Source organism: Bombina bombina, chromosome 2 (assembly GCF_027579735.1).
Source record: "Bombina bombina isolate aBomBom1 chromosome 2, aBomBom1.pri, whole genome shotgun sequence".
NCBI classification, from domain to species: Eukaryota; Metazoa; Chordata; class Amphibia; order Anura; family Bombinatoridae; genus Bombina; species Bombina bombina.
This window is the reverse complement of record NC_069500.1, coordinates 435,581,557-435,609,005: the sequence shown is the minus strand read 5'-3', so window position 1 is coordinate 435,609,005 and position 27,449 is coordinate 435,581,557. Positions and strand designations below refer to the sequence as shown.

Sequence of the window (27,449 nt, the reverse complement as noted above, 5' to 3'; positions counted from 1 at the left end):
TGGTGAGGTGAAGACAAGGTAGGATGATCTTCAGGGGCTTAGTGTTAGGTTTATTTAAGGGGGGTTTGGGTTAGATTAGGGGTATGTGGGTGGTGGGTTGTAATGTTGGGGGGGGGTATTGTATGTTTTTTTTTACAGGCAAAAGAGCTGAACTTCTTGGGGCATGCCCCGCAAAGGGCCCTGTTCAGGGCTGGTAAGGTAAAAGAGCTTTGAACTTTAGTAATTTAGAATAGGGTAGGGCATTTTTTATTTTGGGGGTCTTTGTTATTTTATTAGGGGGCTTAGAGTAGGTGTAATTAGTTTAAAATTGTTGTAATATTTTTCTTATGTTTGTAAATATTTTTTTATTTTTTGTAACTTAGTTCTTTTTTATTTTTTGTACTTTAGTTAGTTTATTTCATTGTAGTTATTTGTAGATATTGTATTTAATTAATGTATTGATAGTGTAGTGTTAAGTTTAATTGTAGGTAATTATAGGTATTTTATTTAATTAATTTAATGATAGTATAGTGTTAGGTTTAATTGTAACTTAGGTTAGGATTTATTTTACAGGTAATTTTGTAATTATTTTAACTAGGTAGCTATTAAATAGTTCTTAACTATTTAATAGCTATTGTACCTGGTTAAAATAATTACAAAGTTGCCTGTAAAATAAATATTAATCCTAAAATAGCTACAATGTAATTATTTGTTATATTGTAGCTATATTAGGGTTTATTTTACAGGTAAGTATTTAGCTTTAAATAGCAATAATTTATTTAATAAGAGTTCTTTTATTTCGTTAGATTAAAATTATATTTAATTTAGGGGGGTGTTAGTGTTAGACTTAGCTTTAGGGGTTAATACATTTATTAGAATAGCGGTGAGCTCCGGTCGGCAGATTAGGGGTTAATAATTGAAGTTAGGTGTCGGCGATGTTAGGGAGGGCAGATTAGGGGTTAATACTATTTATTATAGGGTTAGTGAGGCGGATTAGGGGTTAATAACTTTATTATAGTAGCGGTGCGGTCCGCTCGGCAGATTAGGGGTTAATAAGTGTAGGCAGGTGGAGGCGACGTTGAGGGGGGCAGATTAGGGGTTAATAAATATAATATAGGGGTCGGCGGTGTTAGGGGCAGCAGATTAGGGGTACATAGCTATAATGTAGGTGGCGGCGCTTTGCGGTCGGCAGATTAGGGGTTAATTATTGTAGGTAGCTGGCGGCGACGTTGTGGGGGGCAGGTTAGGGGTTAATAAATATAATACAGGGGTCGGCGGTGTTAGGGGCAGCAGATTGGGGTACATAAGGATAACGTAGGTGGCGGTCGGCAGATTAGGGGTTAAAAAAAATTAATTGAGTGGCGGCGATGTGGGGGGACCTCGGTTTAGGGGTACATAGGTAGTTTATGGGTGTTAGTGTACTTTAGAGCACAGTAATTAAGAGCTTTATGAACCGGCGTTAGCCCAGAAAGCTCTTAACTACTGACTTTTTTCTGCGGCTGGAGTTTTGTCGTTAGAATTCTAACGCTCACTTCAGACACGACTCTAAATACCGGAGTTAGGAAGATCCCATTGAAAAGATAGGACACGCAAATGACGTAAGGGGATCTGCGGTATGGAAAAGTCACGGCTGAAAAGTGAGCGTTAGACCCTTTTTTGAGTGACTCCAAATACCGGAGTTAGCCTAAAACCAGTGTTAGGAGCCTCTAACGCTTGTTTTCACGGCTAACGCCAAACTCCAAATCTAGCCGAAAGATAGATGCATTCTCAGTTTATTAAAGGGACATAATAATCAGAATGGAATTCCTGATGCTTGCATTTTTTTAATAGAAACATTTGTGCAATATGCATATTTTAGCAAAATACTTCCAGTAAAAGCTATTACTGTTTCAGGGGAATATGTACCTATGCTATGTAAGCCCAGTGCATACACACCTTCTCAGCAAGGCAGTAGTGGTGTTCATTAAACCAGTTATTACTCAAGTTTCATTATACAAGCCACCATCTGCTCTTACATATCTACACATACTCCTAAAATGGTAATAAATATTACTAGAAGCATTTACATTATTTTCCAAAGATCCTTCAATCCAAAGTTGAAATGCACACATGCACATTTCAGTAGTAACTATAATATCCATTTAAAAAGTCCTTCATGTTCATTAGTTTACCATAGAGTGTTACCAAAGAGTAGTTTAAACTACTATAACTCACTTTAACCCTTTCATGACATGGTCAATTTGTCAACATCGGAACAACATTCCTATGTAGTTAAATTGAAATCCCACGATCGAGCACACGATCGCGAGATTTCAGTTATGGGATCGGGTCAGGGAGGTGTCCCTACGATGCTAAGCATGCTCCAAACCGTGATCGCATTCAGGAAGCTCCGTTGGGCTTCAGGACAGCCAAACGGCTATGACGTTCCATTACGTCCTAACGGTGCTAAAGCCCAGCGCGATTAGGACGGAATATGAACGCCATAATGGCATTAAAAAGTTAAAGGTTGCTTTTATAACATTAATACACACACACACGGCTGCTAAATAATGCTCCAAGAAAAATAAGTTAATTTGATAACATAAGTAAATTGTAAATATATTTTTTTTATTATTCACATGGCTCTATTTAGGAAAGATTCATTTTAACTTTGATGTTCCCTTAAATTGCAATCCTTATGACCATCACACAACAACTAGTTGCGGGAGATCGAAGGTTTAGTTGTAAATGAGCAAGAAAAGACACAGACACATATACACAGAAATAAAATTCATCATTTATTTTGAGCTATCTTTTTAAAAAAATCCAGTTGCAGTAACAAATATTATTGCTTAGAATTTTGCAGTAGTTTTCGCTGTATGAAGCCCCTGTCATAATTAACTTTTTTTGTAGATTACACAATTCCCTTCCCGGGGGGACAGAATTTTGAATGAAGAAAATGTGGAAGGCTGGTATATTATTTATTTTCGACTTTAAATGAAACCAATATGAAACAGAATATGATTTGCATCTGTTTTAATATATTGTAAAACAAGCCCATAAATACAAGAGTTTTGGTGGGAAACTTCATAGGTATGGCCTTGATTAAAAAAAAATATATATATTAATAATAATAAAACAAAATACCAAGTTAGTGCCTTAAAGTGCCATAAAACATGTTGAGATCTGTGCATATCCTAAAAGGGCTAATTAAGTAAAAAAATAGTTTGCATAAAAAATTGTTTAAAAATTGCTAGCAAGTATTTTAAAATAATTTTCAAAAATAAGCAAACATACAGCTATGCTGTCTGTATTAGTCTGATCCACCCACCCTTATAAGTGTTTAGCATCAGAAACACAGGCATTGTATTTCACAGTAGTTTATTTGCTTCTAGGTATGCTCCAGCAGATAATCACTGTGTACGTCTGCATTCTACCAAACCAATGGTAGATATAGATACAGCCATAGAAGGAATTGTGTGGGCAGAGTTAGAGCTGTACAAATCGTAAACTTAAAGGAAAGGGTTAATAGCGAGGCAGTGCAGTATATATTTGCAGATAAAGGAATTAAAGTACACATTATATTTTGTCTCTATCCCAACTTGTTTTATGTCCCTTTATTGCATGTGAATTTCTCAGAGACACCCTTATTATGCATTAATAAATATTCAATTAGAATATTCTTTCAGGAAGATTTTTTTTTATACTGAGGTAAGTTCCAACTTTGCAACCTCTTTAAAATGAAGCCCCCCCCCAGAGATGAGCAGTGACATGTAAAAAAAAAAGTTAATTCGCTTTGAGACTAAAAATCGGTAAGGAATTTTAAAGCTGGGGGTGTTCAGGATTCTCACACACTGAGTGCGTCCCAGCTTATTCATATGGACTGAAGTCTCTTTTTTTTTTTAAACTCATAATAAAAGGTATATAAAAAAGACCTGTCAATTCATTTAGATATTTATGAAAATATTGCTAAAATACAGGCCCAAGTAGGCAACCACGAAGCCCAGGTCATTTTTGACCAAGAGGAGGCAGAATGATCAGTCTGCAATATTTACATATTTTACAGAGGAAAAAAAAATTCAAACCACTTTTGAGAAAATTAAAATAATTTCTGTTCTACAAATAGTTTTTTTTCTTTAGCAAAATATACATTTGTCTTGTTCTTGTGCACGGTTCATTCAAATTCTCAGTTTTACACATTTTAAAAGCCGAAATTTACATAAAATATTTAAAAAAAAAAAAACAAACAAAAAACAAAACACAATAATATTCCCAGACGTTTAGGCCCAAAGATGGTCTCCCCTCCCTCCAGCATTGTGTACAGAGGTTTCCCTGCATTTCACCAGGACAAAAACACAATAACAGGAAAGGTTTCCCAAAACCGCTATAACTTGGACACAAACACAAAACTAAAATTGGGCAAAAAGTATTTGAACCAAATGTAAAAGAACAAGAAATAAATAAAACTGCTTCTGGGATGTAAAGGAGGTGTTATGCAGGAGGCACCAAGTCTGTTACTTTGCAGGAATATAAGATAATGTGCAGGCGTCAAATAGTTTGAGAGGGGAGAAATCATAGTCATGGGCTGGAGATGCTTCCATAGTCAAACCTGCGGAAAGAGCAACAAGGAACTAGATTCAATATCATATATAATGAATGGTATAATTCTTATTGTGTATGGGCATAACCTCTGTAATATAAGATTGTAAATGTTAGGACAAGGGGCAAATTACATACAATAGAATTTCATAATCAACAAAAGCATAATAAAAATAAAATGCAATCACACTTGAACTGGAAATAAGCAGCAGATTTTCTTTCTGATTAATTTTCAAAGTTTACTTTTATTTCCCTGTCTCTATATCTGTGATAGCCATTAACCAATCATAGACTCATATACGTAGAACTCGTGTACATGCTTAGTAGGGTCTGGTGCCTCAGAAAGTGTGCACATAAAAAAGTGCACATTTCAATAATCTGTCTGAATCATGAAAGCTAAATTTTGACTTAACTAGTTATTCTATGTATGCATGGTATAACAACAATTAAAGGGACATGAAACATAGAACTAAACTTTCATGATTCAGATAGAGCATGTCATGTTAAGGCACTTAAAGGGACAGTCTACACCAGAATTTGTATTGTTTAAAAAGATAGATAATCCCTTTATTACCCATTCCCCAGTTTTGTATAACCAACACGTTTATATTAATATACGTTTTACCTCTGTGATTACCTTATATCTAAGCCTCTGCTGACTGCAGCCTTATCTCAGTGCTTTTGACAGACATGAAGTTTAGCCAACCAGTGCAGACTCCTAAATAACTCCACGGGAGTGAGAACAATGTTATGTATATGACACACATGACCTAGTACTGGATAACTGTGAAAAACTTTCAAAATGGTCTCAGCTAGGAAGCCGTTTTCAACGGTTTAGAAATCTGTTTGAGTCTACCTAGGTTTAGCTTTTCAAAAATACCACCAAGGGAACAAAGCAAATTTGATGATAAAAGTACATTGGGAAGTTGTTTGATAATTGCATGCCCTATCTGAATCATGAAAGTTTAATTTTGACTAGACTGTCCCTTTAAATTCACTTCTGTTATCACATTTACTTTGCTCCCTTGGTGTCCTTTGTTGAAAAGAGTATGTACATATGCTCAGTAGCAGCAATGCGCTACTGGGAGAGCTGGTGATTGGTGGATACACACGTGTCCCTTGTTATTGGCTTACCAAATGTGTACAGCTAGCTCCCAGAAATGCATTGCTGCTTTGGAGATAACTTTTTTCAATGGCCCTGATTATCAAAGACTCACCATTATGGAGAGAAATAACACAAATGTTTTAATGTATGTATCGCCCCTTCACATCCAGAAACCTGAACAGCTATCAAGCTAAAATTTGCCTTACTAAAATTATTTGAGGGACCTCACAGTACTGATGAGACTTCTAAGATCATCTCACCAGAGCAGAAAGGTTTAGACCGTTGGGCCCTTTGTATTTAATCCCTCAGTAGGGGGTTAAACATAGTTATGTGCAAGCAAAAAAGTGTTATATTAAAATTTTATAACATGTTACAGCAGGTCTTTACAAACCTAGGAGCAACTGGCTCCAAATTTTACCCCTGGCTACTAACTTTTTGGGTTATTCTTATATATATATATATATATATATATATATACAGTATATAGATAAATGTATACAAATACCACTGTCTGGTTCCTACATTTAAAATATATTTGTCAACCCCCCTGTATTAGGGCATTCTCTTTTTGCACTTGTATGTCCATTTATCAGAGGTGTAACTAGAATTCACAGGGCCCAGGTGCAAGAATCTAAGAAGGCCCCCCCCCCCAGGAAAAAAGTGAATTTGATACATATCTTTTTTTTTTTTTTTTTTTACATTTAACACAGAAAAAAAAATGTAAATCAGATTACATGTCTGCAAAAGGAGGTACCCTTTGCCCACAGTCTGTGAGATGATCTGACCCCCTATTACTGTATATATATATAGTGACACTGTTTAACCCACCAATACTGTATATAGTGAGTCAGTGACACAGTCTGTAATCTGCCGGTGAGATGGCTGGACTGACCCTACCCGCCCCAGTACTTTATAAAGTGACCACAGTAGTCAGTGACATGGTCCACCCCCCTGTACTGTATATAGTGGTACTGTATAGTGACACTAGTTACCCCCACGCCCCCCCTTGCTGTAGTAACAAGGTCTGTAATTTGCTGATTCCACAAACCATACACACATACATGCATAAATACACATAAAGGCCTCTATTTATCAAGCCATCAACCACAAATACGCTGGAATTCCGCAGCGTATTTGTGGCACAATCTGACTACTTTTGGAAGTTATCAAATACCTACCAGGTACGATCGCCACTTTTCCGGCCCAGTGTACCTGGTTTTCAATCCACCGCCCTGGAGGCAGCGGATACCATAGGAATCAATGGGAGTCTGAAAGCAGCGAAAGCTCATGTTCGCTGCTACCCGATATCCCATTGATTCCTATGGTAAATGTCTACACCTAACACCCTAACATGTACCCCGAATCTAAACACCCCTAATCTGCCCCCCCTACACCGCCACCACCTACATTAAATTTATTAACCCCTAATCTGCCCCCCTACACCGCTACCACTATAATAAACATATTAACCCCTAAACCTAAGTCTAACCCTAACACCCCAATAACTTAAATATAATTTAAAAAAATCTGGAGCCCGCCACAACTAAATAAAGTGTTTAACCCCTAAACCGCCGCTCCCGGAGCCCACCGCCACTATACATATTAACCCCTAATCTGCTGCCCCCTATACCGCCGCCACTATAATAAACATATTAACCCCTAAACCTAAGTCTAACCCTAACAGCCCAATAACTTAAATATAATTTAAACAAATCTAAATAAAATTACTACAATTAACTAAATTATTCCTATTTAAAACTAAATACTTACCTATAAAATAAACCCTAAGCTAGGTACAATATAACTAATAATTACATTGTAGGTGGCTTAGGATTTATTTTTATTTTACAGGCAACGTTGTAGTTATTTTAACTAGGTAGAATAGTTATTAACAATTTAATAACTACCTAGTTAAAATAAATACAAATACCTGTAAAATAATACCTAACCTAAGTTACAATTACACCTAACACTACACTATAATTAAATTAATTCCCTAAATTAACTACAATTAAATAAAATTAACTAAAGTCCAAAAAAACAAACACTAAATTACAGAAAATAATAAAATAATTACAAGAATTTTAAGCTAAATACACCTAATCTAATTCCCCTAATAAAATAAAAAAGCCCCCCAAAATAATAAAAAGCCCTACCCTACACTAAATTACAAATAGCCCTTAAAAGGGCTTTTTGCGGGGCATTGCCCCAAAGTAATCAGCTCTTTTACCTGTAAAAAAAATTACAATACCTCCCCCAACATTAAAACCCACCACCCACACACCCAACCCTACTCTAAAACCCACCCAATCCCCCCTTAAAAAAACCTAACACTAACCCCTTGAAGATCACCCTACCTTGAGACAGGTAAAAGAGATGATTACTTTGGGGCAATGCCCCGCAAAAGGCCCTTTTAAGGGCTATTTGTAATTCAGTGTAGGCTAGGGCTTTTTATTATTTTGGGGGGCTTTTTTATTTTATTAGGGGGAATAGATTAGGTGTAATTAGTTTAAAATTCTTGTAATTTCTTTTTTATTTTCTGTAATTTAGTGTTTTTTTTGTACTTTAGTTAATTTTATTTAATTGTAATTAATTGTAGTTAATTTAGGGAATTAATTTAATTATAGTGTAGTGTTAGGTGTAATTGTAACTTAGGTTAGGTTTTATTTTACAGGTAACTTTGTATTTATATTAGCTACGTAGTTATTAAATAGTTAATAACTATTTCATAACTATTGTACATAGTTAAAATAAATACAAACTTGCCTGTAAAATAAAAATAAACCCTAAGCTAGATACAATGTAACTATTAGTTATATTGTAGCTATTGTAGGGTTTATTTTATAGGTAAGTATTTAGTTTTAAATAGGAATAATTTAGTTAATTATATTAATATTTATTTAGATTTATTTAAATTATATTGGGTGTTAGGTTTAGGGTTAGACTTAGGCTTAGGGGTTAATATGTTTATTATAGTGGCAGCGGTGTGTGGGGGCAGATTAGGGGTTAATAAATATAATGTAGGTGGCGGTGGGCTCCGGGAGCGGTGGTTTAGGGGTTAAACAATTTATTTAGTAATCGCTCCGTACTTGGTGCGTGGCTTTTTGACAGCTTTTTTGATAATTTTAGAGAACGTATTCAGGTCCGTGGCAGCGATGTTAGGTGAACTTAGGCGAGCATATTGGTGCCGTCAAATGCAGGTAAGTTAACGGCTTTTTAAATAGAGGCCATAGTCACATACATACATACACACACCAATGGGTAAAACAGAAAGACTAACCCCTGTAGTCAGAAACACTAGTGAAGCATCGTGTCACACTCACATGATATCAGTGCAGGCAATGGCAGGTCAACTTTTTATTTTTAAAAAAAATTACGACCTCTGCACCCCCTGTAGTTTCGCCCCTGCCATTTATGTAAAGAACTGTAAAAGATCTGCACACAAAATGAAATGCTTCAGAAACACGTAAAACACTCATTGATTTGTAAAACTCTGCACATTGCTGTAACAAATTACCTACAAACCTTGGTGAATATTTTTATTTTATCTGCTGTTGATTAGGACCAATTAGGGCTGATTGATTGTGAGTTTGGGTACTGCTCTAAGCAATCACTGTGCAGTGAGTCAAACTGCAACATTGTGCAGCAAAATTATGTTGCAGTATTTGATATTCCGCCTCTCTAGGAAAAAGTAAGGTATTGTACGGGAAAAGCAGCAACATAAATACAAATGTATACTGTTATGTTTAAATCAATTCATTTATGGGAATATGTTGAGTTTATTGACACTTTAACATGAATTTTCAGTTCAAGCTAGATTATTTTATTTATTTTTGTTGTTGCTGTTTTTATTTTGCAGCAAAACATGTTCTGGCTAAATCAGTCATTTTGTTTTCATGAATTAAACGTTTTAAAAACCATTTTCTTGTAGCCATTAGTATCAACTTATAAAGGTGCACAAATAAAGGGACATAGAACTGCAATACGAAAATGCTTCATTGCGCCAGATCCTTTCCTATTGCATTATTGGTTTCATATAAGAATAGGAGTTAAACGCATATTAAAGTCAGCTCAATAGCAGATATTTACTGTCAATCCTGAGCTGATTAAGAGCAGGTGAGTCAGTTACAAGCAGCATATGTGTGTAGCTGCAATCATTGCATAATTTTATAATTTATAAATGTCCAAACACTTCATTAAAATCATAAATGAACATGCTGGTGTGTGTATTTAAGTGTACAAGTTTCATAGTAAAAAAATTGAATTCAAGTTATTATGGTTAAACGAAGAAACTATCATTGAAGTTAACACTCTGCAAAGCCATGGAAAATTGAATCTGAAAACCCTGGGCAAAGGCTTGTGATACACTTGCACAGCTCTTATAACGGATTGGAGCATAACCCATAGCAAACTACTCAACTGTCCTAGAGCTTGTAGGATTGTTGTGGTGGTGGTGGTGGAGGGGGGATCTGCCTGCTGTCCCTTCTGCAGCTTCCCCGGTCAGGGAAAATGTCCATATGACATGACTGCCACAAGTCAGATCGTTCCAACTCCTCCCAACCCAGCAGTATGCCCCGCCCCATTCCATGGCAAAAAGCACTGCCCTGGCCCTCCTATCACTGATCTACCCACAAGACACATGAGGGACACTGCTCACAAGCCCCCCCCCCCTTACCTTCTCTGGGACAGCTGTGGAGGTATTCCACACTAAAACAAGGTAATTTGGTTAAAATATTAAAAGAAAAACATTATATTATAAACTACATAGTTTTATGTGATCCAATCTTTTGGGTTATTGTAATCAAGTATATACATAAAAAAGAGCTGCGCAACATTACCGGGCAACATGTATCCTGAAGTATGGTAGAAAAATTGAATATGCCCACACAGCAATGTTGTTCAATCGGAGGGTGAGCAGATAGATTCAGCGGAGTGCAGCTATGCAGCAATCAATGGGTTCCTTATCCACCAATGGGGTAATGAGTAAACTGCAACAGAGGAGAGGGAGACAGTGCACATCCGACTCAAGGTAGTAATTTATTTGATAGAAATAGACACACACTAGTAATGTAACTTACTAGAAGATAGATAAAAGCAAGCCTCAAAACAGAAAGGTAATGGAGTTCACAATAGCAACATAGCGGCGTAAGTCAAATCTGAAGGAGCCGTCTACGCTCAGAGGATTCAAAAGTTCCTGGCTGTTGCTTCGAAAGCGTGATTGACAAGACACGTCACTGAGCGTCCTTCCAGCTGCTACTACGGATCCACAGGATGACCAAAAAGCTCAACGCGTTTCGCCGGTGACAGCCCGGCTTTCTCAAGATCAATCACGCTTTCGAAGCAACAGCCGGGAACTTTTGAATCCTCTGAATGTAGACGGCTCCTTCAGATTTGACTGACGCCGCTACGTTGCTATTGTGAACTCCATTACCTTTCTGTTTTGAGGCTTGCTTTTATCTACCTTCTAGTAAGTTACATTACTAGTGTGTGTCTATTTCTATCAAATAGATTACTACCTTGAGTCGGATGTGTCTCCCTCTCCTCTGTTATTGTAATCAAGTGATGAAAAAAAAAAAAAATCACAGAAAGCCAATCACTGCATTTCTCTAAAACTCTAATCTGGCTTCTTAATACATTTTACCATATGAAGAAGTATCTATGTAAATGGACTTGCATACACAATTTAAATTGCCTTCTAGGCATTCTTCATTTTAAGGAACATAAACCTCTAAAAATTCTATCAGGCACATGAAAGAGCACTATTTAAACATAATAAATAAAGATTTCTACATGAAATAAGTTAAAGACATTTATTTTGATTTTGAAGCTAACAGGAAACACAACTGGGCCTTAAAGGGACAGTCAACACCAGAATTTTTGTTGTCTTAAAAGATAGATAATCCCCTAATTACCAATTCCCCAGTTTTGCATAACTAACACAGTTATAATTATACACGTTTTACCTCTGTAATTACCTTGTATCTAAGCTTCAGCAGACTGCCCCCTTATTTCAGTTCTTTTGATAGACTTGCATTTTAGCCAATCAGAGCTGACTCCATGGTAAATTCACGTGCATGAGCTCAATTTTATCTATATGAAACACATGAACTAATGCCCTCTAGTGGTGAAAAACTATCAAAATGCATTTAGATTAGAGGCGGCCTTCAAGGTCTAAGAAATTAGCATATGAACCTCCTAGGTTTAGCTTTCAACTAAGAATACCAAGAGAACAAAGCAAAATTGGTGATAAAAGTAAATTGGAAAGTTGTTTAAAACTACATGCCCTATTTGAATCATGAAAGTTTTTTTTGGACTTGACTGTCCCTTTAAAATTAAAGACCTCTTGTTTCTGTGTAAAAAATAGATAAATAAACTGTGCTCTGTCTCACATTCCCTAGAGAAGTCAAAAAGCAAATTCTGTAACTTAGGTTTCCAAAAGCAGTAAATTGCCTAAACCAGCAATATGATTTGCAGGTTACCAAATTTGCTTCTTGGCATCTTCCCTAGCGATTAATAGTAAAAAGAAAGGTGGGCGATGAACAGCCCATATTAGTATAGGAAGATAAATTGTAGTTCAAACTACATTAATATTTATTTTATATTAAAAAAATATCAAAAAAATAGTTTTTTATTGAGGTATTTTAGCATTAAAATATTCATATCAATATATCATAAATATCATCTCCACATTGTAAACATATATCAAGATATGTAACCACCTCAGCATACAATGCATAATAATAATAACAGTCTTATTTCGTAAAGGAAGCTATAGGCCTATCAAAGAAAAAGACCAAATGCAAAAAAATAAAACCTCTTTTATTTATCTAGCAATTATCCTCACTTGCTGAATGGGTTGCTCTTGAACCTGTCAAAACTTATGGTCTAGGCAAGAGGAGTGATGATGGTGAAAATAACCGTGTATAATAGGGTACAAGGATATTCTCGTAGCATTTAGGTGCGCCAGTAAAGATAGTGTTTAGCTAACCAGCATATTATGGAAGATAGATGGACTTAACTACATTAAGTTGGATAAGGTGTCTTTATGAGCCCATCGCGGGATGTCTAGTTTATGTGCCAGGAGGGTTCCAAAAGAGTAAAGTTATAACCAGTAAGGTAACGTTTGAATCTTATTGCCAACTTTTAATAATACCAGGGAGCAACACCCAGTAGCTTGAACTATGCTTGTCTGCTACCCATCAATAATCACTTAAATATAAATATAACGCCTTAACTGTTAACAATATAGTCTAAAACATTTGAAAAATAACACATGCTAGATTGTGTCCCCCATACTTTATCTTGTTATATCCCTATTAGGCCTTCCTCCCTCAGATACAGATCTAATTTGCCTAAATGTGCAAATTTAATGGCCTTAGTGATAACCTTCAACTCCCCACTCTAGAAATGGGAAGATATTTTAAATTATAACCAGTCATGGAGTTCCATCTGACAGAAATGAAGATATAAGAGTAACAACTTCACTCCATCTATACACTATGGCCTTGTTGAGAAACTAAGCTCTGGGTACAATGAGGATAGGAAACTACAATCTGCATGTATAACATAGCTCTGTCTACCTTCAAAACGACCCTGTTTAAAGTAGATTGTGAGTGCCACTTTTAAATAGAACATGCTTAGCCATTACAATATGTTTATGTCCAGAAGGTGGATCTACACTATTCCAGGGCAACTGTTCATAGACAAAAACAAAAAGAGCTGAAGTCATCTACAAACTCGCATGTCATTCTAGTTCTGGGCAGTTGACTGATTTCAATTTATGAGGCCTGGTGTGGTGATACATGAACGGCCTCCTCCAGGATCCCACAATAGGACTCCAGCAATCAGCAAAAACCGAGACCTGCCGCTCCGATAAGTCTCCCACAATACAGAAGCCAGGCCGTAACTGCTTTGCAGCTTCATACGAACAGGCCGTTTCGGAAGTGCAGGCAGGAAAAGTCAGGAGTTTGCCCTGCTCCGGTGGACTTGCTTCTTGTGAAGATCCAGGGGTAAGTGGAGATCTTCTTTCAGAGCTATATGCACTTCTGGTTTAGTGCTATCGTCCAGTCTGGAAAAGCGTGGGTCCTGTATCGACTGTGATAAGGGTAAATCTGAGTCGGCCTTGCTTGTCTCCTGTGATGATGTATGAACCTTTCTCACATGCTTCTGCAAGTCCGACTTCCCCCAACCAATCTGGGGTGCAAATACGGGTTCCTCCATGTTAGCGGCTAGGATTGTACCTCTGATCTCTAATGTAAGGAGATCCGTGTGTAGATCCACCCATTCTATCAGCGCGACAATGAGGTCTCCGATGTCAGATGTCATGATATTTATAGGTAGTACAGTAGAGTCACCTTACTTGTAGTAGATTACTGGTGTTAGCTACTAACAATTGACTTCTAAGGATGTCAGTGAATTAGTATCGCTTTACTCGATTATTTAGGTAACCGAGGGGGGTTAGATAGATGTGCAGTGAAGTGAAGGCCTACTTCCTCAGCTAACCCGGTTAGGTTTCAGCCAGCACAGACATGATAGTGAGAGTATCGGTCAGCTCTGTGGCTTCTCCTCTATCAATTTCTTAAGTTGTAGAGCTAGATGTCTGATTAGTGAGAAGATAAACAATAGATTATTGTACAGGCTTGAAAAGCTTCTTAATTATGCTGCCGATCATGGCCGTGATCAGGACACGCCCCCTTAAAAATAATTTTAATTGATTTAAAATATCTCAACACATAGATACCAGTGAGGTCAACAAAAAAATAGTTGGTTAGAAACAAATAAAATATAGGGATGTGTCCCTTAAGATATCAGCTAGAGCAAATGCCACCTTGGAAGCCCTTGTACAGAGGGGGATTTGTTTGTTGAGCCTGTTGGATGTAGTTACTAAAAGAGGCTAACAATGTCCCAAATGTACTTTAGTCCTGAAGGAATATATCGTTATCAGGTGGATAGATTATCCGTGCAATGTGTGAACTATCCACAATTTAATAAAAAAGCAAGTGGTGTTTAATGACCTGACTGATCACTGGCTGATAAGAACAAAAGCTACTGCTTCATTGGCAGGCGGTGACATAGCTCACAAGCATAAAACAAATCTTCAGTACAGGACTATACATTTCTAGATGCAAGAATTAAAAATAATTGTGTTCCTTTAACTGGTCCCCCAACTCACCTACACAGTTCCCTATAGGTTCATAAATACCCTTTTTACATATATTTTCTAATAGAAAATCTACTTTCGAAAAAAAAAAGGCATCATTAAAAAGGATTCCTTTCAATTTATATAGAGACAAAAACTAGGAGTGTATTTGTGCTTCTGTATGTAGAATCTAACAAGGTAAATAAACAAATCACTAAACTTTAGAATGTTTACTGCAGGGAACACCATCAAAGCTATCCATAGGGAGCAGGATCAGTGCAACAGTGACCCTATAGAGTTATTATTTTTACAATAACAATCTTACTTTCCTTCAGCATGTCAATTCCTAAATGATGAAATTATTATACAGGGAGTGCAGAATTATTAGGCAAATGAGTATTTTGACCACATCATCCTCTTTATGCATGTTGTCTTACTCCAAGCTGTATAGGCTCGAAAGCCTACTACCAATTAAGCATATTAGGTGATGTGCATTTCTGTAATGAGAAGAGGTGTGGTCTAATGACATCCACACCCTATATCAGGTGTGCATAATTATTAGGCAACTTCCTTTCCTTTGGCAAAATGGGTCAAAAGAAGGACTTGACAGGCTCAGAAAAGAAAACAATAGTGAAATATCTTGCAGAGGGATGCAGCACTCTTAAAATTGCAAAGCTTCTGAAGCGTGATCATCGAACAATCAAGCGTTTCATTCAAAATAGTCAACAGGGTCGCAAGAAGCGTGTGGAAAAACCAAGGCGCAAAATAACTGCCCATGAACTGAGAAAAGTCAAGCGTGCAGCTGCCAAGATGCCACTTGCCACCAGTTTGGCCATATTTCAGAGCTGCAACATCACTGGAGTGCCCAAAAGCACAAGGTGTGCAATGCTCAGAGACATGGCCAAGGTAAGAAAGGCTGAAAGACGACCACCACTGAACAAGACACACAAGCTGAAATGTCAAGACTGGGCCAAGAAATATCTCAAGACTGATTTTTCTAAGGTTTTATGGACTGATGAAATGAGAGTGAGTCTTGATGGGCCAGATGGATGGGCCCGTGGCTGGATTGGTAAAGGGCAGAGAGCTCCAGTCCGACTCAGACTCCAGCAAGGTGGAGGTGGAGTACTGGTTTGGGCTGGTATCATCAAAGATGAGCTTGTGGGGCCTTTTCGGGTTGAGGATGGAGTCAAGCTCAACTCCCAGTCCTACTGCCAGTTTCTGGAAGACACCTTCTTCAAGCAGTGGTACAGGAAGAAGTCTGCATCCTTCAAGAAAAACATGATTTTCATGCAGGACAATGCTCCATCACATGCGTCCAAGTACTCCACAGCGTGGCTGGCAAGAAAGGGTATAAAAGAAGAAAATCTAATGACATGGCCTCCTTGTTCACCAGATCTGAACCCCATTGAGAACCTGTGGTCCATCATCAAATGTGAGATTTACAAGGAGGGAAAACAGTACAGCTCTCTGAACAGTGTCTGGGAGGCTGTGGTTGCTGCTGCACGCAATGTTGATGGTGAACAGATCAAAACACTGACAGAATCCATGGATGGCAGGCTTTTGAGTGTCCTTGCAAAGAATGGTGGCTATATTGGTCACTGATTTGTTTTTGTATGTCAGAAATGTATATTTGTGAATGTTGAGATGTTATATTGGTTTCACTGGTAAAAATAAATAATTGAAATGGGTATATATTTGTTTTTTGTTAAGTTGCCTAATAATTATGCACAGTAATAGTCACCTGCACACACAGATATCCCCCTAAAATAGCTATAACTAAAAACAAACTAAAAACTACTTCCAAAACTATTCAGCTTTGATATTAATGAGTTTTTTTGGGTTCATTGAGAACATGGATGTTGTTCAATAATAAAATTAATCCTCAAAAATACAACTTGCCTAATAATTCTGCACTCCCTGTATATATTATTTCAGTTTTTAATATTATTTAATGGATGCAATATTAAAATAATAATAATGAAATAAACTTGCAGTGTTTAATACAAAAAGTCAGATGTGCTTTCCCATCACACCTACAGGTGGCGCCATAACAATACTTCAGATCCACAGACACTACGCACATTTATCTGAGACCCAATATACATTACCTTGAATGGATCAAAGAAAACTTTTATTTTATGTTTGTTCAAAGGTTCTTTTTATCTGTACTATTTCATTTAAATCAATCAAAATTATAATATGGCCTATCTTTGAGGTCACACACAATACTACCAGAGAAGCGGGTCCGGTTGGCACTCTACAAATATATGATGAAAATAATAATATTTATATTTTGTTGTTAAGAAATAGTTGGTCCTTGTATAGTAATAAGTCTGTATTAGTTTAAATGTTACAAAAAGAAATGATTAATAAATACGTAACATCATCAGCATTTTGAGCTATTTGTTACAAAACAATCTAAATAAAATATTTTCTGAAATTTTAAATTTCTTTCTCATTCTGTTTTTTTAGCATTATGTTTCAATCTGTGTCTCTCCTTCACATCCAGAACTCTGTATAGAAAGATAAACCGTTCACAAGGTAACATTTTTCATTATGAAATTCATGAGGGACAGCGCATTCATTAGGGCCCTTAGGGACTAAGCTTGTTATAATATTGCTATGCTGTAAAGGTATCTGTATTTCAAATCAAAGTGCATGTGATCAAATCATTTGTTGAATGAAGTCTCGCAAAGAGGGGCTTTAGTGCACTTCACTGTGCAAATCAAGGGTATGAATTTTCAGAATATGTAATCTGTAGCCTCCGCATGTATAGCAAAAACTATTTTTTTACAAATTTGGTTTATTAAAAAAAAAAAAAAAAAAAAAAAAAAAAAAAGGATTTACTTTTAGGATCCCATGTCAGGCCTTTGATTGTCTATACCCCAGTGGGCGGGTCATGTAAATGGTGATAATTGTACTTTACGAGAAGGCAAAATGATAATTCTCTATTATAAAAACATACACTACTCTTTTGTATCAATATAATGTCCCTTTAAATGATGACACCATATAGCAAGCATGTCTCCTACACACTGATAATATTCTTGCATATGCTTTTGTCTTTTTTTTGCTTCCTGTTCACAATTTTTTTCTTTTTCCCTCTGGTAACTCCTTGCCTGTCCTCCTGCTTTGTATTTAACATACTTTACATAAGAGCTATAAAGAGAATTACATTTTTGTGTTCTATTGATTAAATAGTATAAAATATTGAATGCATATTCTTTTTAAAGGCTAGATTAGAAGGTACTCATATATCTTACTATGGGAGTGGTCTGTTACATATCCAAGAAGTTCTGCAGCAATCAAAAAAAGGTTTATTGTAATTTAAAGAGATAGGAAACCCTAATTTTATTTCCTTTCATGATTTGGATAGAACATGCAATTTTAAGTAACTTTCTATTTCTATTTTACTCCTATGAGTATCCCTTTTTCTCTGCATTGTGCAGAGATAAAGGGACACTCAAGTCTGTTTTTTGTTATATCAAAAATAGTGTTTTAAATCTACTATAGTAGTTGTGTTCTCTTGGTATCTTTATTTGAAAAAGCAGGAATGTAAGCTTAGGAGCCGGCCCATATTTGGTTCAGCACCTTGGGTAGCGCTTTCTGATTGGTGGCTACTTTTAGCCACCAATCAGCAAGTGCTACACAGGTGTTGAACCAAAAACGAGCGGGGCTCATAAGCTTTACATTCCTGCTTTTTCAAATAAAGATACCAAGAGAACAAAGGAAAATTGATAATAGAAGTAAATTAGAAAGCTGATTACAATCACATGCTCTATTTGAATCATGAAAGAAAAAAAATTGGGTTTCATATCCCTTTAAGGTCAAGATTATATTTACATGAAGTAAAACTGTAGACGTTAAACAAAATAATGATTGCTGTAATACAGTAATCCATTTTGTTGCTGCTGCAGAATGTTGCATACCTGCACATACATAGATATATAAAATATTTGTTCTTATACTGTAACTTAATCAAACCTTTAAGTCTTGTAGGTAAAAAGCAAACAACATATACATCTCAGGAGTAATCATACAACAAAATGTAAATGTTTACACAAGATACGCTCAGAAATGGTTCCCCCTAAACACCCACAACATATGTTCATTTTCTCAAGAAGGCATTTTCGTTATATGACTAGGACGTACATTCGCATTCTTACCTCGGCAGTGACCTGAAGCCTCAGTGGTACCCATTGGTGAATGCTGTGGCAATCAGAGGGCCCTGGTGTGGGGGAGACAGAACAAAATGTTAGCTCAAAGCACAATGCACAATATAGCCAGTCAGTTATGCACACAACTATTTCTGCACAGATGTAACACAAGCTCCAGCTATTCAGTCAGGTAACCCAATATCAACACTATACAGTCAGCGTAGGTCATTCAGAGCTCACTCAGTCTACAAAACACATATGCAAAAAAATAGTTGCATTGAGACAAAAAACTGGTGACAACCAGACAATATAATCAGATGATGCATGTCTAGAACAGGCAGTAGGCATGAAATATTTATAACAAGTAAAACTTAAATGATTACTACACTGATGTCATATTCAGCACCAAAAGTGATGTCACTGATCATGTCATGTATGATGCATTGTGCAGAGATAAAGGAATACTCAAGTCTGTTTATTTTTTGTTATATAAACAAAAAAGTGTTTTAAATGGACTCTCAATCAAAATTAAACTTTCATTATTCAGATAGAACAGTCATTTTAAACAGTTTTCCAATTTACTTCCATTAACAAAATGTGCACAGTCTTTTTATATTTAAACGTTTTTAGTCACCAGCTCCTATTGAGCATGTGCAAGAATAAGTGTGCATGCATTTGTGAATGGTTGATGGCTATCACATGGTACGTGTATGCATTTGTGAATGGCTGATGGCTGTCACATGGTACAGGGGGAGTGGAAAAAGACAAAACTTTTAAAATTGTCAGAAAAAAAACTACTACTCATTTGAAGTTCAAACTAAGTGCTATTGCATTGTCTTTTTATCTTGCATTTGTTGATTATGCAAATCTACTGTGTTGACTGGTCCTTTAAATCTACTATAGTAGTTGTGTTTGTTTATGGTTGTTCTTGTCCAGAATGACAGTTTTGTTCTTCTTCTTTGTTTAAAACACTTATGGAAAAGTGTATCATTAAAGGGACAATAAAGTAAAAATTTAACTTTAAAGGGGTAGAAAGGACAAAATGTAAATGTGCATAAATGCATTTAAATTTGAAATAGAAGCATTTTTGGAATAAACACCATTAGCAAAAAATGCTTCTAGTAATAGTTATTGTTTTTCTGTGGCATACATACATATCCTGTGAGGGCCTGTGCACCAGTATTCAAGCTAAGAGAGCTGAAGATGGCCTATATTGCTTCTGTGAATACACAAGACACCACTGACTCTCTGAGAAGGTGTGGTGTTTGAATACTGATACACGGGCCCTCATAGGATATGTGCATATGCTGCAGAAAAACAGTAATAACATTTACTAGAAACATTTTTGCTAATGAAAGTATATTGCAAAAATGCTTCTATTTCACATTGAAATGCCTTCGTGCATATTTCAGTTTTAACCTTTCTATCCCTTAAAAAGGGACAGTTACCTCAAAATTAAACTTTCATGATTCAGATAGGGCCTAGGTAGGCTCATATGATGATTTCTAAAATCTTGCATGCCACCTCTTATCTCAGTGTCTGGCAGGGAAAAGCTAATAAATGTGCTGCTAGTTCACGTGTGCCATATAGATAACAGTATCCTCACTCCCGTGGAGTTATTCACGAGTCAGCACTAATTGGCTGACATGCAAGTTTGTAAACAGCACTGAGATAAGGGGCCACCTGCAGAGGCTTAGATACAAGGTAATCACAAAGGTAAATAGTATATTAATATAACAGCGTTGGTTATGCAAAACTGGGTATGGTTAATAAAGAAATGTTCTATCTTTTTAAACAATAAACATTTTCAAGTGGACTGTCCCTTTAATGATTCAGATAGAACAGGGATTTTTACTCCAGTTCTCAGGCCTCCCCCCAATGGGCCAGATTTTAAGGATTACCATGGATGAGAGCAGGTTAATAACCATGTTTACTAATCAGCTGATTATTTTACCTGTACTCCAGGTCAGATATGCTGAGTTCTGAGCACTGGAGTTGTAAAAAGCCCTAAGATAGAGCATACAATTTTAAACACCTTTCCAATGTACTTCTATTATCTAATTTACTTTGTTCTTTTGGTATCCTTTGTTGAAAAGTATACCTAGGTAGGCTCAGGAGCAGCAATGCACTACTGGGAACAAGCTGCTGATACACTTATATGCCTCTTTTCACTGGCTCATCCATATCTTCAGCTAACTTGAGGTAGTGCATTGCTTCTCCTTCAACAAAGGATACCAAGAGAATGAAGCAAATTTGATAAGTGTCCTCCCCAAAACTGATTTAGGGCCAGATTACAAGTGGAGCGGTATTTAACACTCCTGCTCAATTTATGTTAAATTACACAATTAATGTGTGCTTTGAATAGCTTAAAAGTATAAGAAACCCATAAATGTTATTTTGTGATTCAGACAGAGCATACAATTTAAAAAAGTTTCCAATTTACTTCTGATATCAAATTTGCTTTGTTCCCATGATATTCTTTGTTGAAGAGATACCTATATAGGTGAATGGAGCAATACATGGCAGGAAATAGTGCTGATATCTAGTGCTGTTGCAAATGGAAAACATTCTTGCAAAGAGGCTGCCATATAGTGCTCTAGAAATGGGCAGCCTTCAAAGCTTTTGTCCCTGATTTTCAACCAAAGATTCCAAGAAAAATCATGAAACAAAAAATTAATATCCCTTTAAGTACCATTTATAAATGACAGAAAATTCTATAATGCTGCATTACACTGCTCCCACCTGTCTGCTTCATAATGCCATCCGGCTGGCAATATTTTCTGTGGAGAACATTAGATAATGTAAGTAAAATGGAAAATTAATTAAAATTGCATGCTTTATCTGAATTATGAAAAAAAATGTCCCTTTAAATTTGCACATTAACCCCTTAAGGACAAGGCCATTTTTCAATTTCTTTCCCTGAAGGACCAAGGCTATTTTTACATTTCTGCGGTGTTCGTGTTAAGCTGTAATTTTCCTCTTACTCATTTACTGTATCCACACATATTATACAGTTTTTCTCGCCATTAAATGGACTTTCTAAAGATACCATTATTTTCATCATATCTTATAATTTACTATAAAAAAATGATAGAATATGAGGAAAAAATGGAAAAAACACACTTTTTCTAACTTTGACCCCCAAAATTTGTTACACATCTACAACCACCAAAAAACACCCATGCTAAATAGTTTCTAAATTTTATCCTGAGTTTAGAAATACCCAATGTTTAAACATTATTTGCTTTTTTTGCAAGTTATAGAGCAATAAATACAAGTAGCACTTTGCTATTTCCAAACCACTTTTTATTAAAATTAGCGCTAGTTACATTGGGACACTGATATCTTTCAGGAATCCCTGAATATCCCTTGACATGTATATCTATTTTTAGAAGACATCCCAAAGTATTGATCTAGGCCCATTTTGGTATATTTCATGCCACCATTTCACCGCCAAATGCAATCAAATAAAAAAATTGTACACTTTTTCACAAACTTTAGGTTTCTCACTGAAATTATTTACAAACAACTTGTGCAATTATGGCATACATGGTTGTAAATGCTTCTCTGGGATCCCCTTTGTTCAGAAATAGCAGACATATATGGCTTTGGCGTTGCTTTTTGGTAATTAGAAGGCAGCTAAATGCCACTGCGCATCACACGTGTATTATGCCCAGCAGTGAAGGGGTTAATTAGGGAGCATGTAGGGAGCTTCTAGGGTTAATTTTAGCTTTAGTGTAGTGTAGTAGACAACCCCAAGTATTGATCTAGGCCCATCTTGGTATATTTCATGCTACCATTTCACTGCTCAATGCGATCAAATACAAAAAAACGTAAAATTTTTCACAATTTTAGGTTTCTCACTGAAATTATTTACAAACAACTTTTGCAAGTATGGCATAAATGATTGTAAATGCTTCTCTGGGATCCCCTTTGTTCAGAAATAGCAGACATATATGGCTTTGGCGTTGCTTTTTGGTAATTATAAGGCCGCTAAATGCCGCTGCGCACAACACATGTATTATGCCCAGCAGTGAAGGGGTTAATTAGGTAGCTTGTAGGGAGCTTGCAGGGTTAATTTTAGCTTTAGCGTAGAGATCAGCCTCCCACCTGACACATCACACCCCAGGATCCCTCCCAAACAGCTCTCTTCCCTCCCCCATCCCACAATTGTCCCTGCCAGTACTAAAATAAAAGGTATATTTTAAAAAAAAAAATATTGTATAGCATATTTACATATGCTGCTGTGTAGGATCCCCCTTTAGCCCCCAACCTCCCTGATCCCCCCCAAACAGCTCTCTAACCCTCCCCCTCTTAGAATAAAATACATTTTTTTTTCTGTAGTGTAGCTTCCCCCCCATAGACCAACCCCCACCCCCTCCCAGATCCCTTACAATTATCATTTTGTGTTGTTTCCCCCCCTTTCTCCCACTTATTGATCCACATTTTTCTGTAGTGTAGCGGTTCCCACCCGCTCCCTCCCAGTGCATGCGCCCGCCCGCCGGCCACCTGTGCGCGCCCCCGACAACCCCGCCCCTGATTCCGCCCCCTATCTGTTTAGTTATCCATTGATGGCCGCCCACCCGCCTCCCACGTCGGCTCCCACCTACCGATTGCGGCCATCGATGCCAGTGCAGAGAGGGCCACACAGTGGCTCTCTCTGCATCGGATGAGGGAAAAATGTTATTGCAGGAAGCCTCGATATCGAGGCATCACTGCAATAACTGGAAAGCAGCTGGAAGCGATCAGGATCGCTTCCAGCCGCTTTAATCCCCAACGTCGTACAGGGTACGTCGCTGGTCTTTAAAGACCAGTTTGTGCACGAGGTACCCTATGGGACGCATGTCGTTAAGGGGTTAAGGACTTTGGACTGGCAATGGGTACACGTATATAATACCTGGTTCCCAAGTTAAGCACAACTCTGTGGTCTGTATGCAGTGGTAATACCAATCAGTGTCTCCTGTAAGGCCAGTTTTGTGAGTGGCTCAGCAGTGAGAGAGTTAATTAGGGAACCACACTTAGAAATTGCTATTTTTGTGTTTCACTCACTACATTGTACATTTAGTTCTTTTTATGTGTTTTTAATAAATTCATTTTTTTATCATCTGTGATTAAGTATAAACCATTTAAAGGGACAGTCTAGTCCATTATAAAAACTTTCATGATTCAGATAGAGAATGTCATTTTAAACAATTTTCCAATTTACTTTTATCACCAATTTTGCTTTGTTTTCTTGGTATTCTTAGTTGAAAGCTAAACCTAGAAGGTTCATATACTAATTTCTAAGCCCTTGAAGTCCACCTCTTCTCTCAAGGCATTTTGAGGGTTTTTTCACCACTGGAGGGTGTTAGTTCATGTTTGTCATAATTATAGATAACACTATGCTCACGCATGTGGAGTTTAGGTGAGCTAGCTCTGATTAGCTAAAATGAATGTCTGTCAAAAGAACTGAAATAAGGGGGCAGTTTGCAGAGGCTTAGATACAAGGTAATCACAGAGGTAAAAAGTGTATTTATATAACTGTGGTGGTTGTGCAAAACTAAGGAATGGGTAATAAAGGGATTATCTATCTTTTTAAACAATAAAATAAAAATTCTGGTGTAGACTGTCCCTTTAATCATACTGAAAGCGTTTATAAGGTGTGATGGACTTACAGCTGGTATTACGAGTTGAATGTAAACGCGATCGCTTGAGCACAATCACGATTTACACTAGAATAATTACTGTGACTTCTGTTTTCTAGAAACTAAACAGTTGCACAAAACACATCAAAAATACATGACATAGTACACTTACACTCATAATAACACCATCTAATAAAAATTATTTGAAAAAAATATTGCACACAAAAGTTAGAATGACTCAAAGATATGAGATCTCAGATGATAGGAGGAAAAAAAAAATCAGGCAAAGAGCTTTAATACAGAGATACTGACATATACATGTCTAAATATGTATATGAATGTGTGTGTGTATATATATATATATATATATATATATATATATATATATATATATATATATATATATAATATATATATATATAAACAGATGGTAGCGCACTCCCACTCGCCAAAGTCTCAAGACCAGGGTGCATAAATCAAATAAAGCGTTAAAAATATGCACTCACTGGGTTTAAAGCACAGCACTCTTTATTTAGGTTGTGACATTTCGGGGCATTCACCCCTTCCTCAATTAGCCGGCAGCCCAGCACTCTAACCTTTGCGGTGTATTTACCACCTGGGCGCTAACCTCTATAATAAACATATGCGAATGTCTTCACTTAGGAGGGCACTCACAGGATTTTTTTTTTATCAATAGATTTTTATTTTCAATTCATGTAGGTAATAAATCATAAGTCAACGTTTCGGCCCCTGATTGGGCCTTTCTCGAGACAAAAATGTTCTAAAGGATACAAAATAGAAAGAACATATTTTTCAAACAATACTAGCAAAAAAATGAATGCAAAAACAACAGTGACATCCCACATCCCATAATGAAACATAAAAAATAAAAATGGTAAACAGTATACTATAATTCAACAATTCATAGATATTTAATCATGGCCCCTGATGTCAACGAGACAGGTTTAGGGCAGCAAGTATCGGATACACCATTCAGTCACTAACAGTTAGAGGCCGATAATGAAGAGGGCACTCCCAAATGATCTCCTATTAAACTACATACAACGATCAAATGCAGACCTTAGCATGGGAGCCTGTTACACAGAATTATAAAACTTATGGAATAGATAAGCACATGGCATATAGATGAATACCTAATCAAGAGTACAGAGGATCACTCAAATAACGCCAAAGAGCTCAGCTGGTAGATTGTAAATTTCCACAAACACAGTCAAATCAAGGAGATACAATAGTAACATACAAACATGCGATCGCATAATTGTACCATAAACTCCCATGACATAATCATGATATAGTAGGAACTACCACTAAAACTAAATCAAAATTTGCTGACAAAAACATTTTATGCAAGACGTTTTAATCAATCCATATCCAATTACTGCTCTTTTGTAAAATTTACTAAACTTAATTTTATTAAATTTTAAGATAAATAAACACGTTATATACCACAACAGTTAAATCTGTTAAATCTGTATTGCATGTTCAAACCTTAATACCATAAATAAAAACAGGTTAATAAACCTTTACTCCAGGAGTATATAATAAGTTTGGAAGTTCTAGAGCAGTGCTAATATTGTTGCCGAAAATGTTTCGAATCTGTGAACAAACAATTTATTTTTCCTATAGAAATAAGCCTAACCCACAAGTATGGGTTTAAATTATGCTGTGCCTGTGCTAGCTGCAGAAACTTTTTGATGTGTTGAGTTACTTGATACTTGTTTTAATTAACAGAGAACGGTTAAAGTTTTTATATTGGGTAATATGTTCAATACAGCCAATACAGTTTACAGTTAGTGTTTTTTATATTTTATAGTTGCACTTCTGTTTGTTTATGAAACTTGGTTTTATTTAATTTTAAGCTTAATAAAGATGTTGTATATCACAACGGCTAAATCTGTGTCTGTATTGCATGTTTAAACCTTAATACCATAAATATTAACAGGTGTTATGTTTACTCCTGGAGTATATAATCAGTTTGCAAATTTTAGAGAAATGCTTAAATAATGCATTACACTTTAACTAAACCCCTAAGATTTTAGTTAACTAAAATCTACTGGAGATTTAGTCGACTAAAATCTAGTGGAAATTCAATCAACTAAAACTAGACTAAATCTAAAACAATTCAGATGACTAAAATACGACTAAAACTAAAATGGCATTTTAGTCAAAAGACTAAAACTAAGACTAAATTGAAATTTGCCGTCAAAATTAACACTGCCACAGACCAGACTTACGTTAGTGTGCAGGACATCATATGTCCATAGCTGTTTAGTATAAGCCTTAATCAATACCCTCTTACGTGACCTGTAAAACACTCCCACCTACCATTTAAACGCCACTAATGTGCATCAGAGGATAGATACAAATAAATGATCGCTTATACTTACAAATCATCCTTATGGATAGAAGCTTCTAAGCGGCATCACAGACGTTCTCCCTTGAAACAAGCCAAATCAGCCTGAGGCCGGACATCCGTCGTACTCATTTAAGTAGCCACAGGTGCCTAAATTGCACCAGGTCAGATGCCACTAGAGATCCAAGGAAATACAAGAACTTCAGAACAGCTGCTAAGAGCCTACCGAGGAAATTGCTGCATCCGAGTTCGCCAAATATCATTCCCTAATTTATCAAGTCAGTACATAGGATAACACTTACTACTTAATTAGATGCACCACAGTAATAGAAGACAGGACACTGTACTATTTATAAAACTATCACGGGTTTCAGATGTCATAGCCCGGGTCCCTGTGGAGCTCCCCAATCAGTACTAATCCACCTGCCACTCATAGGACCAAAAAAGGATTGTATATTTAACAATCTTATTGTAAGATGGAGCACATGCCCAT

The 27,449-nt window shown here is 36.5% G+C and overlaps 2 protein-coding genes across 4 annotated transcripts in view; both read right to left on the bottom strand.

Moving 5' to 3' along the window:
- Nucleotides 1–13,585, bottom strand: part of PLA2G1B (phospholipase A2 group IB) — a 53,085-nt gene extending 39,500 nt beyond the window's left edge. Inside the window, 2 exon segments of the mRNA XM_053699800.1 lie at nucleotides 4,477–4,567; nucleotides 13,465–13,585. Coding sequence (XP_053555775.1) covers nucleotides 4,477–4,567; nucleotides 13,465–13,585 — 212 coding nt within the window.
- Nucleotides 2,736–27,449, bottom strand: part of MSI1 (musashi RNA binding protein 1) — a 50,643-nt gene continuing 25,929 nt past the window's right edge. For all 3 annotated transcript variants that reach the window (XM_053700531.1, XM_053700532.1, XM_053700533.1), the window contains 2 exons: nucleotides 18,968–19,029; nucleotides 2,736–4,567 (listed from right to left, as the gene is read on the bottom strand). In XM_053700531.1, the coding sequence (XP_053556506.1) occupies nucleotides 18,988–19,029 (42 nt within the window). In that variant the 3' untranslated portion in view covers nucleotides 2,736–4,567; nucleotides 18,968–18,987. The remainder of the gene's footprint in view (nucleotides 4,568–18,967; nucleotides 19,030–27,449) is intronic.